The sequence below is a fragment of the Rhipicephalus microplus genome, chromosome 5, assembly GCF_043290135.1.
Source record: "Rhipicephalus microplus isolate Deutch F79 chromosome 5, USDA_Rmic, whole genome shotgun sequence".
Lineage (NCBI taxonomy): Eukaryota > Metazoa > Arthropoda > Arachnida > Ixodida > Ixodidae > Rhipicephalus > Rhipicephalus microplus.
In genome coordinates, this window is record NC_134704.1 from 42,383,863 (window position 1) to 42,409,862 (window position 26,000).

General features: G+C 44.6%; 3 protein-coding genes across 3 annotated transcripts; all 3 read left to right on the forward strand.

The window, feature by feature from the left end:
- Nucleotides 1-599: 599 nt before the first annotated feature.
- Nucleotides 600-6,607, forward strand: LOC119174658 (longistatin). The gene is made up of 4 exons (XM_037425651.2): nucleotides 600-975; nucleotides 3,459-3,545; nucleotides 4,899-5,020; nucleotides 6,099-6,607. The coding sequence occupies exons 1-4, from the start codon at nucleotides 806-808 to the stop codon at nucleotides 6,188-6,190; spliced, it is 471 nt and encodes a 156-aa protein (XP_037281548.2). The 5' UTR covers nucleotides 600-805; the 3' UTR covers nucleotides 6,191-6,607.
- A 1,248-nt stretch (nucleotides 6,608-7,855) lies between these two features.
- LOC119174657 (longistatin) lies at nucleotides 7,856-15,227 on the forward strand. Its single transcript, XM_037425650.2, has 4 exons — nucleotides 7,856-8,374; nucleotides 10,429-10,515; nucleotides 12,786-12,919; nucleotides 14,975-15,227. The coding sequence occupies exons 1-4, from the start codon at nucleotides 8,226-8,228 to the stop codon at nucleotides 15,070-15,072; spliced, it is 468 nt and encodes a 155-aa protein (XP_037281547.2). The 5' UTR covers nucleotides 7,856-8,225; the 3' UTR covers nucleotides 15,073-15,227.
- An 893-nt stretch (nucleotides 15,228-16,120) lies between these two features.
- Nucleotides 16,121-25,882, forward strand: LOC119173459 (longistatin). The gene is made up of 4 exons (XM_037424273.2): nucleotides 16,121-16,491; nucleotides 20,386-20,472; nucleotides 21,755-21,873; nucleotides 25,719-25,882. Exons 1-4 carry the CDS (start codon nucleotides 16,274-16,276, stop codon nucleotides 25,796-25,798), a joined length of 504 nt encoding a protein of 167 aa, XP_037280170.2. The 5' UTR covers nucleotides 16,121-16,273; the 3' UTR covers nucleotides 25,799-25,882.
- The last annotated feature ends 118 nt before the right edge of the window (nucleotides 25,883-26,000 follow it).

Below are 26,000 nucleotides of genomic sequence, written 5' to 3' on the forward strand. Positions count from 1 at the left end.
GGTTACCCAGAGTTTGACGCTATCGAATCCCGGCTGTGGCGGCTGCATTTTCGACGAACCCCAGGTGGTGAATATTTCCCGAGCCCTTCACTACGGCGTCTCTTAAACTTATATGGTTGTTTCGGGATGTTAAACGCCACACATCGATCAATCAATCAATCAATCAATCAATCAATCAATCAATCAATCAATCAACTTGTAATTTCCTCAACCCAGACACAACGCGCGCACGCGTGATAGAAAGGTAAGAAAACGCGCAGACAAGAAACAAATAAAAATCGCAGGTGCCTCAGCGCCTGGTGATTGCTGGCGTTCGTGCAGCTACGCAGGTAGTAAGCATTAACTTTCCCGGCGCGACAAACAACATCTGCTGGAAGTCGTAAGAGCGGGCCCCCACGGCGACTGGCTTTCCGTGCCAAGCCGTTGGACGAATGGAGGCTGTAGCTGCTTCGTGCAACGAGCAGCGGCAGCGGGGACGCGCTTATCTGGCTCTATCCGTCGACGCGCTTATCACGCGGGCTGACGTTCCTCTTATCAGTGCAAGACGTGGCTGCTACTCGTGGCCGCTACGCCCTTCTTCTCACCTCCTCCAACGGGTGAAAGCAAGCCCAGGTTCCCGCAGCTGCCACCGAAACCCTAACGTCACATATTATTGGGGTGCCCAGACAGTTGTTACGTTGTACTCAGTCCTAGGACGCGAAACTTGCGCAAGGGGAAGAACAAAAGCCCGTCAAGGAGCCTCTGTTTGTGCGTTTAGCCGTGCGATCGATCATCTTGTGCGTTCTTTTTGTTTGTGTGCGTGTGTATGTGCGGGATGCGGTCGTCGCTCGTTAGTGTGGCTGCCAGCTCGAGGACACCAGTGCTGGCCGCGCTGGGCCTACTTGCTGTGAGCTGTGCTTTCCCGGTGGCGGCGGCCGACAAAGCGGAACAAATGCGGCATAAATTTGGAAGGAGGGACATAATCCACGATATCGAGTAAGTGTGGGAAGTGAATCTGCGCGTGTATTTGCTGTCGTGCACACACCTCCTCCCGAAGCGCTTACAAATGAAGTTCATATGTTCGAGTCGCTGTCATGTTTTAGAAGCAGGACTTTTAATTAGCTCGCCCGGCTCAGCGGTCAAGTAGTGATGGTGTTCGGCCGGTAACCCGAAGTTCGCGGGATCGAATTCACGCCGCGGTGGCTGCATTTTCGATGGAGTCGGAATCGCATCTCGAATCACATCCTGAATTTCGATGAATCGCATCAATGTTCTGGGCCGTTAACCCCACGGAATTATTAGTGACAAGGATTTTCGACCAATGGTAGTAAAAAGAACAAGGACAGAGCGTTGTTCAGCACGGTGCTTATATTGAATCTTCTAGCTTCTGTGGTATCACTATTTGATCTGTGAATCATAACTCGTGTGCTCTGTATTGAACTTTTGAACTTTTCAAACGCGTAAACTCACGGAAGGAATGCACATAAAAGAAAGAAATGATTTTTACAGGGCCACCGCAGCACTCGCAACCAATTTGATTCGATAGAACTGGGTTAACTATACCTGCACAACCATGCACCACGTGTAACCATGACTTAGACCGTTAACTTAGTGACAGCCTTCGACGTTGATCTTCCAGAAATGAAGCTTCACACTCGTTAAGTGAAAGTGAGTGTTCCTCTGATAGAATTATCTTTCGCCCCTATAGGGAGCCTTCATACCTTGAAGGCTCCATATATAGTGTATACTAAATGCGCTTACTCCTCTCTCTCTCTCTCTCTCTCTCTCTCTCACATACAAGCACAACTTAGTAGTATGAATGAAGAGATGAGCATAAGTGCGGCGGTGGCGAGGGCTCACGAAGCTGCTGTGTTCGCAACCATGAACGTCTATGGTGATGAATAAAGCGCACCTATTTACAGAACTTTAAATCGACCCATGGCTGCTTCGCATACTACACAGCGTTCCCTTTACGGTGAGATGCGTGTGATCTTTTTTGTTGAGATAGCAATAAAACATTTATTATTAACAAATAGGTCGATAGTGAGTGGACTTTTTAGTCCCGAAGACTATTGGCTCGTGCCTCCGTCCTGGCTCAGTCGACCAGGACTTGTCGCTGCACTGGGTCAGAGCATGGAAAGGGTTGCCTCCCATTTGGCTATTGTAGGATTATGATTGGTCGATTTAATGGGATTGTTCTGGCACTCCTAGACCATGTGAAATGATGTGGCTGTCTGGGGACAGAATTGACATTGCGGATTGCACACCGAAGGATTCATCTCTGTAGAGACGAAACCGTTGACGGGCTGTAAAATAAAAAAAAAGAACTGTAAAACTTGTACAGTGTGAAGAACTATACATCGTGGTGGTCTAGTGGTTAAGGTACTCGGCTGCTGACCCGCAAGTCGCGGGGTCGAATCCCAGCTGCGGCGGCTGCATTTTTGATCATCGAAAATCGCATTTCCGCCTCCGGGAGGCGGCAATGTTGTAGGACCGTGTGTCCAGATTTGGGTGCACGTTAAAGAACCCTAGGTGGCCGAAATTTCCCGAGCCTTCTACTACGGCGTCTTTCATAATCATATTGTGGTTTTGGCACGTTAAACCCACGTAACAACAACCGAACTGTACATAGAAAAAATGTCTGCCAGATGAACTTGTTGCGGTAGCAACAACACTTGTGCAAAATAACCCCTCTGCTGGACTCGCCCGTTGCTTAGGCACATTCTTTGGGAAAGTGCAATTTTAGCTGAACAAAATGCACTCTCCCCAGATGAAGCTTAGGCGCGTCAGACGGCCGTGCTGCGTCGCTCCAATCTCAAGGATCAACTGAGGGCCATCCAGCAAGCCCGTGAGGGGGCGAGGATACAGGGCCTAGGCAAAGGCCACGGATTTGCCGGCGTTAATAATAATGTTGTTACCACCACAGGTACACATACAGTTATAGAAAGTCTTCATAAACTTAGGCACACTTTTGAAAACAGAGATTATGACAATGGAAATGGAATTTCGACCAGGAACACACACACACACACACACACACACACACACACACACACACACACACACACACACACACACACACACACACACACACACACACACACACACACACACACACACACACACACACACACACACACACACACACACACACACACACACACACACACACACACACACACACACACACACACACACACACACACACACACACACACACACACACACACACACACACACACACACACACACACACACACACACACACACACACACACACACACACACACACACACACACACACACACACACACACACACACACACACACACGCACGCACGCACGCACGCACACGCACACGCACACTTTAACCAATTTCGATGAAATGTAACGTTATAAATCTATAGTGCACCCGTGGAAAGAATGTAAAGTCACTTTTCATCCAATGTTTTTTTTTTCTCCGTAATCTTTTCACTCAGGCACCTCAAAGAAGATCTCAAGACAATCACAGATCTGCAAATCGAGGGCAAGCTGACGGAAGACGAGACAATGTTTTATTTTATGCGGTAAGTTGAGGGCGCGCTTGCCCGAACGACTACTTAATTGAGTACCTGTCTGTGTATCTTGCAAAGTCAGTGGTATGTATACTACTTTGATGAAAAAAACGGCGCAAAAACGGGATAGAGGGGTAATTTGCATAAAGAAAATGTATTTTTTTCTATTACATTTCTTTACTATCCCTTCAATATCTAAGGATAACTTCAACGGGAATTGTCGTCTTTTTTTAAATGCGAGGCTTCACTTCCAACATCTCTCATTACGCCTGCAGTAGGAGGTCAGGTACACCTGGACCCATGAGCAGAAGTCACATACTAACTTCATCTAGTGTGTCGCGGTCAATAAATGTAGTCCCGCAAAGGACCGGAGCATTGAAGACGGTTGGAGCAGAGCGATGGGGAGGGGGCGGGTGGCTTGAACAACGTGCCAGCTAAGATTTCAACTTGAACATTTCCCATATCTCATATATAGGCCATTTTAGATGCGGATTTTTCGAAGTGAAGGTTTGAGAAACATCGATACCAATTTCAAAAATGACTGAAATCTGGGTGCCGATTATTATAGAGTTTTTATTGCGTGGTTTGTACTAATATGATGATCGCATAGGACACTCCAGGAAAAGAATGTTTGATGATAGTCGTGATAGTGTACCTGTCGTGATTGCGTAATCCAGAAAATAGGAAAAAAAGTTTGGAAAGAAGATAGTCATGTGAGAGCCGGATTAGTTAGCGGCGGCTTGCGGCCCGCAAGCCGCTAACGATAGGTTCGCGGGCCACTGTTATAATGTGTCATTTAGGAATCTGGAGACAGGATTGGACGAACGGAAAAGTATAAAAAGTAAGGAAACTGTTGCTTTTTCGTGGGAAGATATCATTTCATCGAACTCAACCGTCAAACGCATGGGTGTGGAAAAATTGTTTCTTTTTTTTTTTTTACAAACGACTGAACGTTTACGTTACACGCAGTTATGACTGAAAAGAGTACATGGCTGCACGTCGCCTATTGACTACGACGACGATGAATTTCCTTTTAAACGCCAGGCACGTTTTCGCGATGAGGGGTGAGCTGAAGATCAGATGGTAGTGCAGTTGTTTATTAACTTAGTCTCCGTGGCATAGGCATTGCAAGGTCTTGACGAAGTTTCACCGCAACGCACCCCTTCCCCTCCCCATTGGTCGAGTTCGAAAGAAGGCGAAAAGAAAACAAGTATAGCTCTCCTCACAGGATCGGTCGGGTGTGGGGTCGCCCCCTCCCGCCATATTGATCGCATGTCTATGGTGTGTGGCTTTCTTTGTCGAGAAAAATGGAGGGGAAAAAAGCGTAAATAAAACTCGACTTTGCAACATTTATATCGATTGCAGAATGCACGACTTCGACGACAACAACAAGCTGGACGGCTGGGAGCTGTTGACCGCTATGAAGCACATGGTGGCACACAGCGTTAAAAAGAGCGAAGAAGAACCCACCATCAACGAGACGATAGGTGAGCAACTTGATTGTGTACGAAGTGAAAGATTGATTTGATTTGTGGGGTTTAACGTCCCAAAACCACCATTAGATTATGAGAGACGCCGTGGTGGAGGGCTACGGAAATTTCGACCACCCGGGGTTCTTTAGCATGCACCTAAATTTGAGCACACGGGCCTACAACATTTCTGCCTCCATCGGAAATGCAGCCGCCACAGCTGGGATTTGATCCCGTGACCTGCGGGTCGGCAGCCGAGAACCTTAGCCGCTAGACCACCGCCGTGGGGCACGAAGTGAAAGATTCCTCTCCGCGCTGTGTCCTCTTGTATGTTTAAAGGATACGAGAATTCAGCCGAGTGTTCTATGTAACCCTGGAGGCTCGCGCTTCTGGCTTTAATGTCCATACTATAGTGGCTTGCTCCGCGCGTGCCTAATAGTAAATGTATCTGAACGCTCCTACAGGCTCTTGTGTTTCAGCGTCGTTGTAACGCAGACTGATAAAGCAAATCATCGGTTAATAAATGAAATATGAAATTTATTAGGCTATGCTTGTTTTGAAAGACGTTTACGTTTCTTTATAATGAAACGAAAAAAAAATGTGAGAGCCACTGTGGCATCAGTTGCAACGGAGAAATATTTGGTTAGTGCGAAGCTCATTGCTCAAGAGCTTGCATAAAAAAAAAATCTTGAAAACTAATTCACTATCAAATTTCTTTAAATCATGTGAGAAAGCTCTAAACATTTTGACCCTACAGCGCAAAAAAAAAGAAGAAAAAATGCACTTGACTGGTTCTGCCACCGTTTAAAACACAGTTTAAAATGCTCCAGGGAGGCATGTAAGGATTGCCTCGTTCATAAAAATTGGAAGTCTGTAATTAAGCATTTTTGTGTCAAGTATTTTTGCACAAGCCGTAGTGCCGACATGTTAGAGCTGATTTTTAAATCCACCATTACAACGAGCTTCGGATATAACGGACCAATTTATGATTTCGATGCTACTTCGTTAGGTTGAGTATGAATGGGCCACGCGTAGCTGATCAGGTGAAAGCTCAGTTGATCGAGCGTCTAATGCCGGCTGTGCGCGCTTATTTCAGAGGCCGTGGACACGCTAATGCACTTTGACAAGAACAACGATGGATTCCTGGAGTATGCCGAGCTGCGGACCTCGTCCGATGACGAACCGTAGGAGGCAGCACCTTCGTGACGACGAGAGAAAAAGCTACAGTGTCATCGCCATTCCACCATGTTGTGATTTACAGTATTTAGTAATGGTGTGGTCACGGCATACAGTTTGCACGAGTGTCATCGCGATGAAACGCGTCTTCATTGAACTCGGTTGACACATCATCATCATTATTGCGGTGTTAAATATTCAAGTAATCGAAATTCATACCAAACAGGGCCTTTACTTCCAACAATACGATTCCAAAGAGTAACGTTTCTTTTTTTTAAGAACTCCTGGGTGCATATTATCAATACAGTCACCCCTTACCCTGTCACCCCTTCTTGCATTATTGTTTCTACCATTATTTTTCTATTGTTCGACTACAGTGTTGCCGTTCGGCTGCGAAAGCTCCAAAATAAAGTTGTGTCATCAGTACCATCATTTGTCAAAAATAGTTCTTGATCGTGTTCACAGTCCTGTTCATCGTTTTATTTTCACCCTCTTCTCTCTGTATTATGAACCCTCTAAAGTGTTTCATTGTATCTCTTTTGTGTCACACCATCCACCTAAATTTGTGTCGAATTGCAATGATTATCCATGTAAGTGCATTGTCAGTTGGGATTGATATGCCCACCGTATTTGCCCACTTTTCATAAATAACCAACAGCGATTATTCGCGAGCTCAAAATTACCCTCACACAGTAAGCTTCAGGATTGCGAACACTAGGTCGAAACTACATGACTGTGCGATTTTATCGTAACAAATTGCACCAAAGCGCTGATAACACGTCTGGCCCAAAGCGAAGGGAAAGGGACGGATAAACACTAGTCGTAAACACCTTCTATGAACCATCGTGTGGTTATCACAAAAAATTACGAACTAGTTAAGAGCGTCGTAATATACTGTGGGCACAAATGACTGATTGTCATCTTCGTCATCGCTAAATATGATCATCAATTTGAATCACCCTTGTGCGTATGTATAATCATACTTAGTAACAGCGCAAGTTCGGCATACTTTGTGCTCACCACTCTGGTATAGAGATTGTACTGCTCGACCGCTCACGGGACGGTCATGGGTTCGAATCCCCGCTGCACTTGGATGAAGGCGAAATGCTCGATGTCCGTATACTCAGATTTAGGTGCACGTTAATGAAACCCAGGTGGCCAAACTTCCGGATCTCTCTAGTACGGCGTCCCCCAAAATCAAAGTGTGGTTTTGTCACGTAAAAGCCCGACAATTATATCGGCATGCTTCGCGATAACTTAACAACGAGCCCGTCCTACATCGCTGCTGCGTTCAAAGAATTCCGCCTCTCGCAGCCGGAGCCGCGCCCGTATCCAGAGTCGCAGCCTGGGCCGAAGCCAATTAAGCAGACGTTCTCCAGCTGCGCCTACGCTCGCTGTTTTCACAACTGTCGCGACGGCTGGCACCGACGTCATTCCCTATCGGAGGAAGAGAAGGCTTCCATGAGAGATTGTCAGTGGGCTGCGCGGTTGAAGGCCGGAGACACAAGAAAGCGCCGTTTATGCTCTCTTCGCTATCTTCTCCTCTCCTTCATACATCTCTTTCTCTCCTCGCGAGTTTCGTCTTTCGAAGCGCTCCCTCTAAGAAAGGAAGGAAAAAAAAATGACGGTGGGCAGAGAGCCGTCTATCGCTTGCACTCGAAACAGACGCGCGTCGAAGACGCTGACGCTTGTCTTCCAGTGCGTGAACTCCACGTGTGTTTGCCTCGGTGATCGTGTGTGCATATTCCTGCGTGCGCGCACATTTCACCACGTGGCCCGCCCCGATGCCTGCGTGGCGTTCGTCTCTTTAACTTCGGCAGCTGCTGTCAGCGTTGAGGAGCGCGTGAATCTTGAGACACGGCTGCCACGTTCGGGCCGCTTCATATTGGTCGGCGAATCGGCGCTGGCAAAGCGTTCGTGTCCTGGCGGTTGCGGCTCGGAAGCAATATTGCTGCTAACAGTGCGCGATCGTTGCATCGTCGAGCGTAGTGCTGCAGCTGTTTCTTTTGTGTGCGGTTGGGACAGAAGCTGAAAGAGAGAAAAAAAGATGCAGACCATCGCGATCTGGGGCTCGTGCGCGACTGTTTTGTTCGCTGTCGTGGCGGCAGATCTGCCCCCACCTGACAGCAAAGCCGGAGGTGAAGCGGCTGAGCTACGCAAGAAGTGGTCTGCGGTGGAAGTTGCTCGCGACTTGGGGTGAGTGCCACATTGATGCCAGTAGCGTAGTCAGATATATTTTTTGTTTGGGGGGGGGGGGGGGTAGCAAGATCGATGGTGTTCAACCACACTAACGTGTGTATGTGCATGCGTTTGTATATATATATATATATATATATATATATATATATATATATATATATATATATATATATATATATATATATATATATATATATATATATATATATATATATATATATATATATATATATATGCTGAATTGAATTATGAATTATTTATAGGGGTAATGGGGGGGGGGGCGTTGATCTTTCTTACGGGGCAATGTTGTGATTACAGGACGGTGTCGTAACGTGCCGTAACGCAGTACCTTTTCATTCGTCACTGCTACTACTATTTTCATTCTTTCAACCGCGACAATGGTGCTTCCAGTGTATCGGAAGACGTGTCGCATTTCTAGGCGCGGTAAGGAAGACAATCGGACAAAATAAGTGAACGTGAAGACCATGTACGATTGTATTCAGTTGTGTCGCGCTTCAGGTACCTCCTACGATAGGCATGCACGAGGGGAAGTAGGAGGGGGGCGCCCCCCTAGTCACCAAGGGGAGGAGTACAAAGCCAGCGCCATACATTGACAAAATAGGGGGTGAGCGCTGCGGCTACGGGGGGGGGGGCGCAATGTTTACCTCATACATGGGCATAAAAGAGAGGGGTGGGGGCGCTGTGAAGAAGGGGAAACCTGCGCGGGCCTATGCCTGCTATACTGCTAAGATCACTAAGTTATATTGGTGAGAACAGTGGATTCGTGTGTTGCTAACTACAAAATCGTTTGGTTGACTGAATGAAAGCCATACATTTGTAAACTTGGATGCTGCGCAATGTTTACCTCATACATGGGCATAAAAGAGAGGGGTGGGGGCGCTGTGAAGAAGGGGAAACCTGCGCGGGCCTATGCCTGCTATACTGCTAAGATCACTAAGTGATATTGGTGAGAACAGTGGATTCGTGTGTTGCTAACTACAAAATCGTTTGGTTGACTGAATGAAAGCCATACATTTGTAAACTTGGATACACTTGCAGGCTTTCAGCATCTATGTCGAAACATCAGTCCGTAACGGATGATGCATAGGATGTACTAATGGGGCGGCAGTATGTCTAAGTGAACTACGACTTGAAATCGAAACTAAACGAATTAATAGACGCATTTTAATCTTAGCGTTGGCCGATGCGTTCACCTTGCTCGTTTGTAGTTGTTGCAGAATTTGATGGCAAATTACGCGGCTACTATACTCATCGCAGTTTGAAGAAGGTATATGCGTTCACTCTTCGATACATAATTATCGCGTCAGCGATTAATTCTGACGTGGCGCCTCCGTTTTACAAACTCTGCATACAGGTTCTCCGAAACATCGAATCGACGGCCGAACGACGATTTATTCGATATGCAGCATGCCGCTTGTTGCTGCTATTCAGAAGTTTGAACTTTTCAAAGGTTAAAAACAACATAAAAACATCCCATAATTTATAGCCTCGTCTTCATTGGCAACACCACGCAATCGCTCTCGACGTGTCTGACATTTCGATCGCCTACAGAGCCACGCCGCAGGTGGAAGAAATATGGCCAAAGTATGTGTATTCGTGACAGCGTCTGCAGTTTTTCTTTTTTATTCATTGCATGAAGCTCTGAAGGTGAATTTATTTCTTGGTGGCACATGATGTTAAGAGAATAGCACGCAACCTTTAAAGCAGGAGCCTTACTAACCTGGGGTCTATATACAGGCATTGTATTCTATATATATATATATGTATATATATGTGTGTTTGTGTGTGTGTGTGTGTGTGTGTGTGTGTGTGTGTGTGTGTGTGTGTGTGTGTGTGTGTGTGTGTGTGTGTTTGAGGAGTATATGTAATATGTAAAAATTCTAGTTCTTGCTGAATAAGCAAACGTGAAAAACGAATGATGCTAATCTGTTCAACCTGCTCAACTCCCCGAAAAGAATAACGTAACCTTTGTGTACCAGCAGATCATCTTTACCGTTCTCTTAAGGTTATTGTGTCGTTTTTGTTTATAGTCACATCAGAAGGGATGTTGCGAAGATGATTGAGCTAGGAAACGCCGGTGTAATGTCACAAGACGAGCTGTCATTCTACTATTTCAGGTAAGCACCAAAGTACATAATGTTTTTCTAGCATGTGCGTTATAATAATGTCGTTAGGCACACGAGTCATTGAACCGTGTACACAATGTGAATATGTTCCTTTTTATGTACAACCTCTTTGATTCTTCAGTGAGAGTAACTATATTGTTTTCGGCAATTCTTGGGGAGGTATGTGACACATATACGTAAAATATACGGAATTTCCTACGTATTTCAGAAAAAAACATGGTATAATCGAAATTGACCGCGGAAAATTTCAGTTGGAAGTGATATGTTCTATTGGGACGTGTCGTGCGCCAGCAATTCAACATCACTTTAGTAGAAGTCAGATTTAGAGGTAATTAAAGTCAATTCTTTAAAGAAAAAGTTTGAGGTGACCCTAACCTTTGACTTGGATGTTTGTTATCGGTACTCGCACATCGGCGTTTACGTTCCCTGTTGTATTCCATGCGTTAACATTGCGTTCCGTGGCTATGTAGAGGCGAATCTCGGAGACCATGTAAAAAGAAGCACGTGGGTGAGATTTACAAAACCAGGTGGCGCAACGGTTCCACTTATGTAGCTGTGCGCAGATTCTAGCAAGCTCCAGAGCCACTGAATTTGTTTTTTCCCCTCAGTGTACTCATTCAATTCATTTTTAATAAGTATATTAACAGTTAATTAAACAATATTTGGTTAAAGTTGCGCTCCCATATCATATGTATTTTATTTAGCTCTTAACTTGAACCAGAACCATAGATTTTGTGTTACGTTCGTTCTTAGGACACTATGAACGTTCAGAAAACCAAAAGTAAGTGTTAAACCAGAAGTGCTTTACAGATAGAAAAAAAAGGGTACCATTCGGTGATCGTACCATTAATAATCACTTGGGACGAATAATAGTTACAATATAGGATGTTTTATTTATCAAAACTACGATATGGCTGTGGTGAACCCCGTAGTGCAGGCCTCGGGAAGTTTCGACCATGTGGTGCACCTTAACGTTAACTGACATCGCACAGTACGCGGCATTCGGCTCCACCGAAATGCAACCGCTACGCCAGGATCGAACCAACTTCGGATGCTTCCGAATTTCGGCTTGCTTAAAGGGTTTTGACTACAAGTCAGCTAATGCAGCATCGCTCGAAGTCGTGTAATGCGCCAAGTTTGGGAGCAAAGACACATTTCTTACTGCAGTTCTGTGCGCTTTCACCTGATGCACTATCGCCAATTTTGTGTTTTAAACACTGCGCATGTCAGTCTTGCCCATAGGTGTGAGACGAGCCTCGTGATATTAGCGAACATCTAATGATAACAAAATGTGCAGATATGACGTCTCGTTATTGTCGCGCGGCTCGCGTCAAATTTATTTTGCTTTTTGCAACACTGAACGGGCGTGACCGAGAACACGTGTTTATTGATTCGCGCTTGCCTAGCCCCGCATCTGCGTTTGTTCAGATAAAGCTTTTGAGCTATAGCGCTGACAAACTCTGAAGACGCCCTTTGGTTGTGAAATGACCGTTTCGAGTGAAAAACGTATGCCGTAGAAATTGTTTTTAATGGAAATACTCCATGTGAACGTTTCTTTTTTTAGCGAAATAGGTGTTGAATCGATAGCAGAGTTTGTCGTTTAGGGAGCGTTAAATCCGAAAGTTTGCCGATCTACTGGCTTACATAATGAACTGGCTGTTCTCTCTACTGTCGAGGGTATAGGGCCGACGAGAACCTAAGAATTCAGTGCCAAACGCAGCACTGCAGAAGGATTGGTGATATACGGCCATCGTGAACCGAATACTAGTAGTGATGGTCTCGTAGGAGTGGACGTTTGTTATATATGTCTGAAAATTATTAATTTCTTTATCGACACCACGGTCACACGTCTTGTAAGACCCATATTTCTGGTGAAGCCGAATAATTGTTGTGCCTTCCCAGCCATAAATGCCTATGAGGTGTGTTACCTTCAAGATAAGTGATCATGTATACATATCTTTAGTATTTTTATGACTGCTAATAGGTGAACTACCATGTAAGATCGATCAACTTAGATGTGGTTGACACTGTGCGCACGCCATCAAGTTACGTCCACACATTTCCATGACGTCATGGCGGTGGCTTACAAAGTGCTTCCGAAATCGGCCTATCTCTGGAACTATAGTTTAGAGCGCCGATCTAGGAATAACTTATAGCTGTTATGGTGGTGTTTGGGGCTTAGATCGTACTTGATTTGCACGGTGTCATTAAGATTTACACGTGCTCTCATGTCATCCTGCTTTGTTACTGGCCTACCACAGGATGCACGACTTCGACAACAACAACCTTCTTGACGGTCAGGAGATGATGGCGGCCATGTTCCACACTAGCCACCACGATGAAGGCGGACACGTGGATAGCCAGCCGGAAGTCATAGCGGAGGCAGACATCGTCAGTAAGTATAAACACCGTCTGTTCCGCCTAACATTCATCTTACTATAACACTTTTTAAAGGTTGATCTTTCTCATATTCAACAGTTCTTCGGCCCTATGCGGACGCAACTAAAAGTGTAAACATAATTTAAATGACCCGCCGTGTAGCTGATATTGCTCAGGAGGCCATGAAGATGTGTACTCTTCCATAACATTATGAAAGAACAGCCTAAGAAATCTAACAGTGAACACAATGGACACTGCTCTGTCCTGCCATAACGTTCATGAGCCAGCTAGCTTTGTCCACATAAAAACCCTTCTACTGCATAAATTAGCTTTAAGGAAGTGAAGGCTTCGGTCTCGTCTCATTGTATTGTGAACAAAACAGCAATAGCATTCGCATTACTTGTAAAGGGGCTGCATTTTGTGCACAGTGCGAAATTTTCAGGCGTTCTCCGATGCTCTAGTCAACGGCAGTGTCATCAGATTGCGAATGGAGCTTAATGAGAGTATTATTACTTTGCACGCTTCCTCATAACCAAAGCGGTCATTGCTCTAGGATGCTGTCTTAAGTGGTATGACTCGCGATTTTGCCGAAATAGTAGCGGTGTGTGTACTCTCCGCAGTAAAACTCGTTGCTGTATTTTTTACCAAATGCACAAAAAAGCAGATTATTTTTAATCATGTGCGTATGCATCTGGTAACTATATGTGCTGTGGGCACAAGCTTTTTAAATGTTCATGTTGTGACTATCTTCCGGCCAAATGTGAAGCCCTCTAAAACTGCGTTCAGTGTGTTGGGCTGGTCACCCGCGCAACGGGAAGTGCAGCGCTTGAAGGAATTATATGGAAGGCGTATGAAAGGTGTGTTAGGGTCGTATCAGAAAAGTGATGTAATCAGCATGATTGTAATGACACAGTGATTCAGGTTATTTGTGGGGAGTCTGCATCCAAGTTTCTTTTTTGATGTACCCGTGTCGGAACTATACTCGAAGCCTCAATGGAATAACGTGATGTTAGGTTGTACAGTGTGTTATCAAAGGAATGCTGACCTTAATTTTCAAAGCTCACTTTACTCCACCATAGGAGTCTACTATACCATAGGAGTATACAAAGATGGCTCTAGTGAAGTGTGAATCTCGCGAAATAAGATATTTTGTTCTGGCATTGAAGTCACATTTCTCGTGGCGCACCTACTCAGGAGCGTGTCGTCAGGCCACAGTGCAAATTCTGGTGACATCACACGTTAGTGTGGCTAGTTGTGATCACGTCAGGCAGCGAAATATGGAGAATGACCGCTTTTGCGTCACCAATAGAGCCAATAAGTGGAAACGTGACGATATCATGCGTGAGAACGTGATTAGAAGTCCATAACGTGTTATGACGACAGGGTACAGTAAGAACCGGAACTAACTTTCACAGCATTTAACTAAATGTTTATGGTGCACTCACGCTTACTAGCATATTTTCCAGCTTCTCGAGGACCCGGTCTTTCATTTGACGCGAAAAAACTGTTGGAACTTGTTGTGTCAGTATTCTTTTAAAGTCATCCCCTTTAAGAACCTGCTGCTCAGCCGAGATCTCGTTGTGACTAATCAAATCTATAAGGAAGCGTAAACTATATTTGTTTCGACCTCGACCTGTGACACGCTTACGCTTCTTCAGCGTTTCAAGTGCTTAACTAGCCCCGTTGTGGTGGTCTAGTGCCTAAGGTACTTGGCTGCTGACCCGCAGGTCGCGGGATCGAATCCCGGCTACGGCGGCTGCATTCCCGATGGAGGCGGAAATGTTGTAGGCCCGTGTGCTCAGATTTGGGTGCACGTTAAAGAACGCCAGGTAGTCAGAAATTTCCGGAGCCCTCCACTACGGCGTCTCTCATAATCATATGTGGTTTTGGGACGCTAAACCCCACTAATCAATCAATCAATCAATCAAATCAAGTGCTTAACTAAATGAACGTTTCTGGGGATCCAGCCGCCTTCCTGGCCTTCGTTTCATATTCCTAATATGCGTTTTCTGACCCTGTACACGTGACGCGATGAATGTTCCGAAACTTCCTTTCTTTTCTTTTGTTTCAGGTTACGTGGACTCTGCTCTTTTGGCCGACAAAAACCACGACGGCTATATTTCGTATCCAGAACTAAGGGCAAGCGACTTCGCCAATCAGCATACTTAAACATTTGTATATAGGAAACACCACCATGCGCCCATTGCATTTCTACATACGTATTTTATTTAGATTTTTTTTCATGACTCCAAGTGCCTTGTGAGTGCCTTTTCACAACTACTTTACAGAGTATTTTTGCTCACAATAAAGTATTTTGCCATGTCTTTGCCTTTTTGTGTTTTGGTTATATATTACTGTTGATTATTAAAATAAAGATACTCTCAATTAGTGTGGTAGAGTTTACGTTTCGATCTCTCGTTGCAAAGTATAGACGACATGAAGTCCTGTCTGTGAAAGAAAAAGTGGTTATCTGCTCCCCAGAAACTTGCTTGAACCTTATCATCTCGCTGTCGTTATCTACATTTTTACAAGTTGAAGTTGGCGCTTTTAAATTTCAGAAATTCTCCTTATACATAATTCATGAAAAAAAGGAAAAAAATAGATATTAAAGTGGCTAACGCACACATTCTTAAGTGAACGAGTGATCCGTGAAGTATCGTACGAAACTCAACCCGTCGTGGAAACTTGATTACTTAGGATACCGAGTATTGATTCGGTTGCCTCGTGCAAAGTGAACTGTCCTGTAAAAAATAAAATGTCGGGCAGAAATATTTAAAACATACCAATGGTATAACGAAATATGGTAGACTGTACGTTCAATGCACCAGTTGGTATCAGATTAAGTTTTGTTTCTGTGTGAAGGCGTGGCAGCAGTCACACGCATCGCAACTTGAGACCATATTCTGCACGAACTCTACCACGAGCGTTTCGAAGAACGTCCAGGTGGCCGCTATACTTTCATCAGGGCGTGGAAGCGACTGGAACGAAAGACAATTCAAAGGCGTCTTTTGTTGGCCGTGGCGATTCTGTTAAGGCACAGCTGGCTCACAGGCCGCGAGATTTCGATATTCATCTAAGTTGGCGAATGCCTTTCCAGAAAAAAAAAAAGAGAAAAGGAAACAAGCAAACTAAGAAAAGAAAGCAGCAGCAGCTTTGAGAACATCGCTGACAGGCGTTCCGGATATGCACATGGAAAGACCTATATATACGCGTCGTTAGCCGATATGACGTAACATCCACGTCACCTGGCGGACGTGCAGTGCTTCTGTAGCAGCCAGGGAAAGCAGTATACGAGCACTGCTTGAAAGTTCGCTGAGTAAGTGTAGCTTATGTGCTATATCGCGTTCTGTGCGTACCGCTGTGTTCGTGAATGACTTCTCAGATGTATCGTCGGCGTGCCGTAAGAAAGGCACCTGCGGGAAGCTTGGGCTGCAACTGGTTGCTGCGCTGCACCGCGCTTCTGTCCTACACGTGGGTCGTTGTCGCACACGTCGACTCAACGTTCCAGCACTTCCCTAAGCCTTCCAGTGCGGCGGCGGCTGAACTACATAACAAATGGTCTGCAGCGGAGGTGGTTCGAGATCTAGAGTAAGTATAGTGGTTATTTTGATAATTAATTTTAAATCCTGTATTTTGTCTCGTTATATTCCACCGTACGTTTTGGTCGCGGAGTTCGGCTGCTAGTCCCAAGGCCGCACGTTCAATCCGGACTGCAGCGGTTGCATTTTGACAGAGACAATATACTAGAGGCCCGTGTAGTGGACGATATGTGTGCACCTTGAAGAACAACACCAAGCTGTCTAAATTTCCGCAGCTCTCCCCGGCGTTACTCATCATTATATGGTCGTTTCGGCACATAAAACTCTCGATGTTATTGTTCTGACATACTCTTTCCAATAAAGGAAGCGTTAATCTTGACGAAAGTGTGTGTAGATTAAGCGAGCTGCCTTTCCTTCCTACTAAAGTTATCTCTATTTTGCAGAGGTTTCTCGTGAATCGCTAGACGGAACTGTGATAGCAATTCAATCATTGAGATAACAGTAATAGCTGGGGTTCTGCAAGCCGAAACCACGGCGTGATTACTAGGCACGCCGAAGTGAATGGTTTCGGAAATTTCGACCACCTTGTGTTTAGCAGAACGATAGATTGGGCTAGTTAGTGGAGGGTCACGATTTTCGCTTCCTTCATTATTGTTATTTTTTGCGTTGCGGATGGCGAGACAAAAAATTAGGGGACCCAAAACTTCGCCTTTAGGAGTTGAACACGATAGCGACATCCTGTCCCTAGTGCGTGCTTCAAACACAGTGCATGAAAACCTTTTCCAGCTTGCTATGCACCCACTACGTCGCTTTAAGGTAATAGGCGCAGTAGCGTCTGTGCCTTTAGTAGTGGGGTACTGGCTTAAACCACAGAATCATTATGATAATCGCAATTTCGGTGCCCATTGGTAATGGAAACTTCTACCACGCATTATTCCTGCAATATTTCATGTTGCATTGGGAAGCATGTATACATGACGGGAGTGTTTATGGAGTAGAAAGCTACTTTCACCGCACTTCCAAGCAGAGAAAGTTCTTTTCATTGTGTTCACAAGAAAAAATAAAAACAAAAAAAAACCCCAAGAGGCGTGGCCGTGTTCCGGAGTGGCTTCCCGTTCTTGACGCTTGTGTGTGTTTGCCTGAGTTCTGATGAAGTATGTTGTGTGTACTTTACTGGTGATAATTTCATTCATTAAAGAAAAAAAGTGGCGTGGCCATGTGGTCGAGCATCAGCACGCCACGCAAACGTCCTGGTTTCGATCCCCACTTGGACTCAAACAACCATGATTCGGTCCCAACTCTGCTCTATGATTTATTATTTGTTTATTCAATTTGCATCGTTCTCACTTTTTGGTCACGCATAAGATGATTTTTTTTTTCGCTCACAACCGACGACGCCGAAACTGACAGAATTTCTGCGAAAGGAGCTCTTTTACGCTATCGTGTTAATACACAGACTACAGGACAGGTGGTCCTGCAGTTTGGTCCGTGTATAGTCTTTTTCTCGTCATCTGTAGCTAAATTAAATAAAGAAATAAAAATAAATAAACACCCTGTGTTCTTTATCGTGCACTGACATATCGCACAGTATACACTGATCTCTCACATTATGTCTTCATCGAAATGCAAACACCGTGGCCGAGGTCGAACCCGCAAAATTACCGGGTCAGCAGCCGAGAACCATAATCACTGTACCATTGTGGTATTTCAATCATTCGTACATACCATGTCAGCTGTGGACAGTACAAGTACATGCATAATTTTCTATTTACACATTTTTTACACTTGTCGGAACAGCTTAGCAGGAAAACTGTCGCATCGTTGGGCTCTTAGCTGTTCGCAGGTTTGGTTCCTGCCCACGGTGGTCGCCCTTATATGGAAGCAACATCATTGTACGAATAGATTTAGGCGAACGTTGATGAATCGCAGTCAATCAAAATCAATCCGATGTCCCCCTAAGTATGCTGTGCATCATAATTGTATTGTAGTTTTAGTCCTAATAACCCTATCATTAGGTTTCTGTGGCGTACTTCTTAAGCATGATACTTTCACACTTTAGTGAAACTGAAGCTTTGTAACCGCAGCAAAACTATACACCCATAGTTGCATAGATGATCGTCTGGAATAGTTTATGTTAAAACACTGTATACTCGATAGGTTCACGTTGTCAACAAACCATTTCAAAGCAGAATGACAATTTAGGCAGGTCTGTACTAACCTATCATTTGCATACAGTCTTGTGTAAGCACCACATTGACGTTAGAGTCGTGTGTGCTTGCAGCGGTTACGTTCTAGGCATGGTCCGAACCATTTGTTCGTCGTTTCCGGCGCCCAATCGCCGAAAGAATACTTATATATACTACACTTGTGCGGCAATAAGTGAAGTAGTAGGGGTGTTTCACGAAGCAAATATTGGCCATCTTCTTGTCATTTACTCGCTCACTATTTCTGTATTTCTGTGCACAGTGGCACAAATCCTACCTAGCTTACATGCAGCCATAAAGACATTATAGTCCTATCGGCTTTCTACTTTTTTTGGCTGTAAAGTACGCAATGAATGTATGATATGCCTACGACACGTTTCGTCCGATCGCTTTATGTAACCATACTTCGACTTGACATAACGAATTTGAACGTTCAGTGACAGTGGCCACGTTTCATGTTTCCGTTAAAGAAGTTCGTTATGTTAAATACAAGCAGGATTGCAGCAATTGAGCTGCAAGAGAATACCTGTCGTGTAGGTATACCGTACATCTCTCTGGCTAAAAAAAAAGTAGGATTCAGATACGACGTTGATGTTGTTTCTACGGCTGCCAGTAAGCTAGGTGAGATTTGTTCCACTGTGCAGAGAAAGTGTGTACAAGTGAAAGATCAATTTGCTAACATCACCGTATATGCACACATATGATTGCTGAATACATTGCTTTGAAATCTCATGTCTTGACTGTTACGCTAAATTGTGTATTATATGTGCTGTGGACTTCTTACGCTTGGAGTCTTGGACCCTTGCTCTATGTTAGACACCTCGATGGGATAAAGAGTAGCCAGCGACCTATTTGTGCGCCAGCATCTCCCTAAATCACGCAATAAAGACGAAGCCGATGGATATTTGTTTAGTAAATAACATCAACAAATTCATCGATTACCGTACAAGTATAGTATACAAGGCCACTTTCAGCGTGTGCTCAGATTTAGGTGCACGTTAAGAGAACGCCAGGTAGTGAATATTTCCCGAACCCTCCACTAAGACGTCTCTCGTAATCATAGGATGGTTTCGGGACGTTAAACGCCACATGTTTTCACTAAGGTCGCTTTCAGCTGTGGCCGCTCTTATGTAGAGGACAGACGGACCGCTGCATGCTTATTGAAAAATCAGAAATCGCTAACCGTTGAGGCACACCTTCGAATCTTTCTTCACACGTCGAGAGTGTGAATGCATGCCTACATTCGACGAATGCGTAGTTTTACACTGGAGTAGGAATGAAGAAACGCACCTGATGATTGAGGCATGACATATCGATAAATAGCGGTGGCGCATGCTTGAGTTAACCGTCGATTAACATGAATGAAGCTGAAATCAAACGCTTTAACACTTACCTTTCACGTGAAACCAGCACGCGTGATAGATATGTAGTCTCGCATGTTGCGTGGGTATGCGCAGATAAGTTTTTGTGCCGTCTTATTATTTTCGTCGTCATTGAGCGCTTCTTCAGGCGCGCGTGGCGTCCAGACTTCCTTATGTCCATGTTTGCACGGCCTGTTTTTTTTTTCAAAATGAATACGTACCAACTAGACCAGTTTTTTTTCCTGTTTTAGTTCCACTCTAATTATGTATTTCAATCGTACCGCTAATAGTAGCCCGCTGAAAATTCGGTGTGCGCGAATGACAGAAAATTGGTCTTCACACGAATTGTTAATCAGACGTCTTTCTTCCCTGTTTCAGGCACATTAAACAAGATGTGGCGAAATTGCTTCATCTTCAGAGCACCGGAGAGCTGTCCCAGGATGAAGTGTACTTTTATTATTTCAGGTAAGCTGTGACTCGAGTGAAACGGCAGTATTTACGTAGCTGGTAATTATGTAGGACCTACTTGATGTGGGTGACTAACCATGATAAGATAGGCAGACGCGAAGTTTTACTGGTCCCTCTAAAAATTTTACTGGCATTTCATGGCAAGATGTGTTAATCTTACAGTTACTACGACCGTTATAGCTGCAAACACCGCCAAAACTGTTGACGCCATGAATGTCTCGTGCAAGAACTTGTATCCCAGCGGCGCAGCCACCTGCCGTTCACTTTCGGGTCATGTTTGGCTTACACTGTCTTTTAGCTGTAAGAATAAAGTATGTCTGCAGACCACTAGGGCACTATACTATAGTACGTGTCTGCAGTTGCTTGTTCATTATTGTCCCTCTAAAGACGATGCTATGAGCTGAGTTTGGTTCATCTCAATCGATTTGTGTTTACCTCGGTGGTACAGTGGTTAGGGCGCTTGGCTGTCATGATCCTAAAGTCGCGAGTTTAACTTCTATGCGACTCTCGCGGTATGCTAAAGGTTCGCGTGCAGTGTCATGCCAGCTAATGTGAAGAACACCATATTTGCGGAGTCCTTCTCTGCGATGTGCCTCATAATGATATCATAGTTCTGGCTCGTAAGAAAAAAAAAAGGTTATATTATTGCAGGTTTTTTTTTTTTTGCCATCCTTCTCTGATTGTTCCGAGGAAGTCATCAGGTTCACCGCAGATGAGTAGCTACAGATGCACGTCAGCTGACCCGGAAGTAGCGGGTTCGATTACGTACACGGTGGTTGCATTTCGGTGGAGGCGAAATGGTTCAGGCCTGTGTGCTGTGCGAAGTCAGCACACGTCAAACAACGCCAGATTGTCAAAATATCCGGAGCCATTCATAGTCACATGTCGTCGTTTTGGGACGAAAGACCCCAGTCATTATTATTAGGAAGTCGTCAGCTTACAGCCATAGTCAACCTAGTTGTTCTTCTGTAAATAGCTTGCACGCGACAACATGGACTCAGCTTTATGACGTACAGGTCGTGAACGTGGCAGTTTTTTCCCGGCGTAAGGGCAGCACAAATCATGTTGCTCTTTAACTGCTTACATATGATAACGACGCCCCCGTAACATTGTCAACATCGGTTTATGTATAACGTATGAGCCTGCATGTGTGTGTACGGACGAGATTTGCGGACGTCACAACGTTTGCGACCTACTATGCTGTAACCCTGCAAGGCAGCTTCAGTGACGTCAGCCATTCACATATTGGATGTTTGCGAATGTGGTGTCGTACTTGCAGGATGCACGATTTCGACGAAAACAATTTGCTGGACGGCCACGAGTTGAAGGTCGCCATGCTGCACACCATCGCCCACCATCCTGGCGGGCAGACCTCCGTGCCCGAAGAAGCAATCGCAAGTGAGTGTACAAGTGTGACCTTCGAGATCTGTGCCCAGCAAATTTCGGAAACCACAGTAAGCGCATTTTATCAAGTTTGTCGGAGGGAAACTTTGCGCTAATGCGTTCATGCTTCGCCGGTGTGATGGACACCTACAACCAAGGGGATGCTCAGGAGGAACAACAGTCGGCCATGTAAGGCAGGCTAACCTTTCCTGCTGCAACATCGCAACCACCGCCACCACCACCTCAATAGGAACGATAAGTGACTCGCAGATTTGTCTTAATTTAGTTCTTCCATTTACGAACGACCTAACGTATTCTTAAGTGAACCAGCCTTTACCACATTTCTTGTCCTAAGTTTTGGAGTATATATGTTGTTATTCGTTTAGGATTAGCGAAAGAAGGGGCTTGATTTTCTGTATGACACAAGCTATTAAAAAGAACAGATCTTCGCGTAATTTCAAGGTTGTGGGCTCGAATCCCATAAACAAAAAACGGTGCTTATCCTGCTTCTTCCTTCAATTTGTCATAATTCCTACACTACAGTTTAAAAAAATCGGCAGATCCCACTCATTCTGGGAGTCGATGTGATGCGAAGCAGTATGCTATTAAAGGCCTATAACAAATTTTAAATTTTTCTTCGAGTCAAGCGTTGAGAGTTGGACTGACTTCTCCGTGCGTTTTGTATAGTTCTTTGTATATGGTAGGAAGGTTTGTAGCGAGAAAAATATTTTTCCGGTGATAGTGGGAGGTAGAGGAAAAGGAGAGCGCTTGTGAAGGCCTTGGCTATATATATATATATATATATATATATATATATATATATATATATATATATATATATATATATATATTCGAACGCTTGTTTTAAGGAAAGCGCAAATACGAGGCTCCTAAGGCACTCCCCATCCCCCCCTTTCTCCCGGCAAGTGATCAATCCTGGGTTAACAAGACACGTTGGCTACGCTGACGCCAACATGATATGGCCCAACATGACGTCACTACACTAACTTTGGGGCACATATGTGAGCTTTATGTAAAAGAACTGCACACTGCAGTGTGATAATAGGCCCACCGCAAGAAGTGGTATCTGCCGTAATCCTCCGGGTTGAGCAATAGTTGACCATAGCTTGGTGATTCATAAGAAATGTGTTTGTTTTTACAAACACCGATTGAACACTGCAACTGCAGTTGCCGATGCTGCGATATGAAGCCAATAAATGTTTCTTTTTTTTTCAAGCAGTTTAAAGCACTGTGTAGCTCTCAGCACAAGCTCCGCAACATGATCACATATAGATTTTTGAAAGTCGCTCATCAAAATGTCTGGGTTGATACGAACGGGGAATTGCAGGCTGTGGCTCGTGCCCGCATTCCATGGGTTGTGGTGTGCGGACATGTGTCTCACGTGACTGAAGTGAATGGTTTTGTGACGTACGCTACGAGCATTTCATGCCGTAAATGTAATGACCTGTTTATCGCGTTTATCATACAGTCATTACCATTGAACTTTGGTGATAGATAGATAGATAGATATAGATAGATATAGATATAGATAGATAGATAGATAGATAGATAGATAGATAGATAGATAGATAGATAGATAGATAGATAGATAGATAGATAGATAGATAGATAGATAGATAGATAGATAGATAGATAGATAGATAGATAGATAGATAGATAGATAGATAGGAATGGTCAAAGTGCCTGTTTCGCTCAGGAATGCTTCACATTTCATAAACAACAAATATTGTCCCCTTTGATTTTCCTTCGTTAGATTATTATTTTCGAATGGAATTCTATTCGCAGTTTTCTTTTAAGCATGAAGATAAGGCGTTGTGTAGAATTGTTCAAATCACGCGCATTTTATGTTACCGAACATCTATGCTTGCAAAGCTTGTAACACCGTTGCACTATGCTCTTTAAGACAGTTTAATGCGAAATCTACTGCCCTCTGGCGCCCGTCCTGCGCATATTTTTGCTCAAGGCTAAGCTAGAGTGCACTATAAAACCTTTCTAGTACACTCTAGCTGATCGCGGTGCTCATGTGGCCATAGGGAACGTCAAATGTCATGGGAGTATGCAGGTGCGTGTGTCATTTGCATTTGCAATATGACAACGAGAAATTGACAAAGGGCTACTACACTCAACGTTGCACGCGCTATCACTGGCGCGCCGGGTACTACGCAAGCGATGTATCAACATCACGAAATAGTTTGGCTGCATCGTGTTTCTATTCCAAGACATCTATCAGATTCCTAGTGATTGAAAGGAGCACAAACTTTATTCGCCTATATTGTTTTTACTTTACAAGTTTGAAGGCTGTTGGATAAAATACCAGTCGGCACGTATTGTCGGAGCAGTTAACGTGTCTCGTGTACACTTTTTTTGTGTGCTAGATGCATGAATTCTGAGAGTTTCTCAGTAATGATCCTATACTCAGCTGGCTTCCATGGTGATGACAGGAGGGCAATATGTTTAAAAAATAGACACCAAGGAGGCAAAAATTTACAGTCAGATGTACAATTCGTATGGCTGTGCAGTGCCTCTTGTGATGCACGCTTTGAAATGGAGGAGCAGCACGTCCATATTTACCGTCGTTGTGGAGCCTCATGTCGTGCTCTAGATCACCTTCACAATTGTCGTACACTGCTACAGAGGTTCACGCTTGGGTGAGTCGGCGAGCATCCGCACACTATGCCATTGTATTTGGATGGCTATAAACGGTTCACTCGTCCCGCTGAAAACGGAAGGAGCAAGTTTATCGCCTTGCATAATTCTTATTCAGAAACTACCAACTGACGCATGACTCGATGATGGGCTTGAAGCGTCGTTTTTATTATGACAGTTCTTTACACACAAGTGTCAACGAAGTCACCAGGCAATATCGACAGCGCACACAGGTTCTACACACTTCGTCAGCACAGTGTCCTGCGTGCCCACCATCCCGTTTGTGGAGCGTGCTCTTCCCTAATTTACGCACTCGTCTCGCCTTTCTCACTTACTGATAGGAAAGAAGGAAGGAACGGGAGGAAAAAAAACAGGCATGTTAACCAGTCTAGAAGGACTCGTATGATACCCTAAGCTGGGGGGGGGGGGGGGGGGTATGTGTGGGGGAGCTTTGAATATGGAGAAAGAGGGAGCAAAAGGAGGAGGAAACCATGGACACTCAGTCACACCTTGTAGTCGTGATAACACCCTAAGTCTATAACCACCGGTGCCAGTCTGTTGTCTTCAAGAAGTCGAGCAGTCTGTTCGTCGCCTTCTGCCGCGTTGGCCGCTCAGCAATCATTCCAGAATGGTTTTGCCGTTATTCGGTCAGTATTGTAAATCCATACGGTGGTGAGTGAATTTCTCGGCGCATTGTAGGGAGGACAGTCGCAGACGTGCTGTGATGTCTTCTCGCTACCACAGTTATCACAAAAAGGGTTGTCAGCCGTTTCGATTCGAAAGGAGAATGACATCGGGGAATTCACTCCCAGCCTTGAAAGCGCAAAACAGAGTGGCACCATTTCAGTGTGGTCCAGTAGGTTTCTGAAGAATCAAAGTGTTCGGGTGGATTACGATAAATTCAGATCATTAGCAGATGCCAAGCAAACACTTATAGCATCAACATCACTACAATTCGCACAGAAGCCTCCAACATGGTACCGAATCGGTACCTTCGTAAACTACCGAAGGGTGGCTTCAGTTTCGCTGAGGTGTCATATTTAGTCTGAACTCGAAAATGTGGGTTCGATTTTCGGCCTCAACGGGTGCATCCTTGTGCTTAGATTTAGTTTCACACCAGTTGGACTAGGATAACCGAGATCGTCCGGTATACGGCGTTATCTAATGCTCGCTTTTTTTTTTCAATTTTTCAGGTTACGTGGACGCCGCCTTGAAGTCGGATGTAAACCAAGATGGCTTCATTTCGTACCCGGAAATCAGGGCAGCCATGTAGTCATATGGGCAAGTTGTTCACTAATGAACCGAAGCATCGTCATTCACCTGCAAGGTCAATAAATACTCAGTTTAAACTCCGTAATTTCCCCTGATCGAATACATGTGAGACAAAACATCCATGTGCAAAACATCCATGTGTGATGCACTGACGCGTGCACCAAGGGAAGCAATTTTTAGTCCTATAGATCTGTATTTTGTGT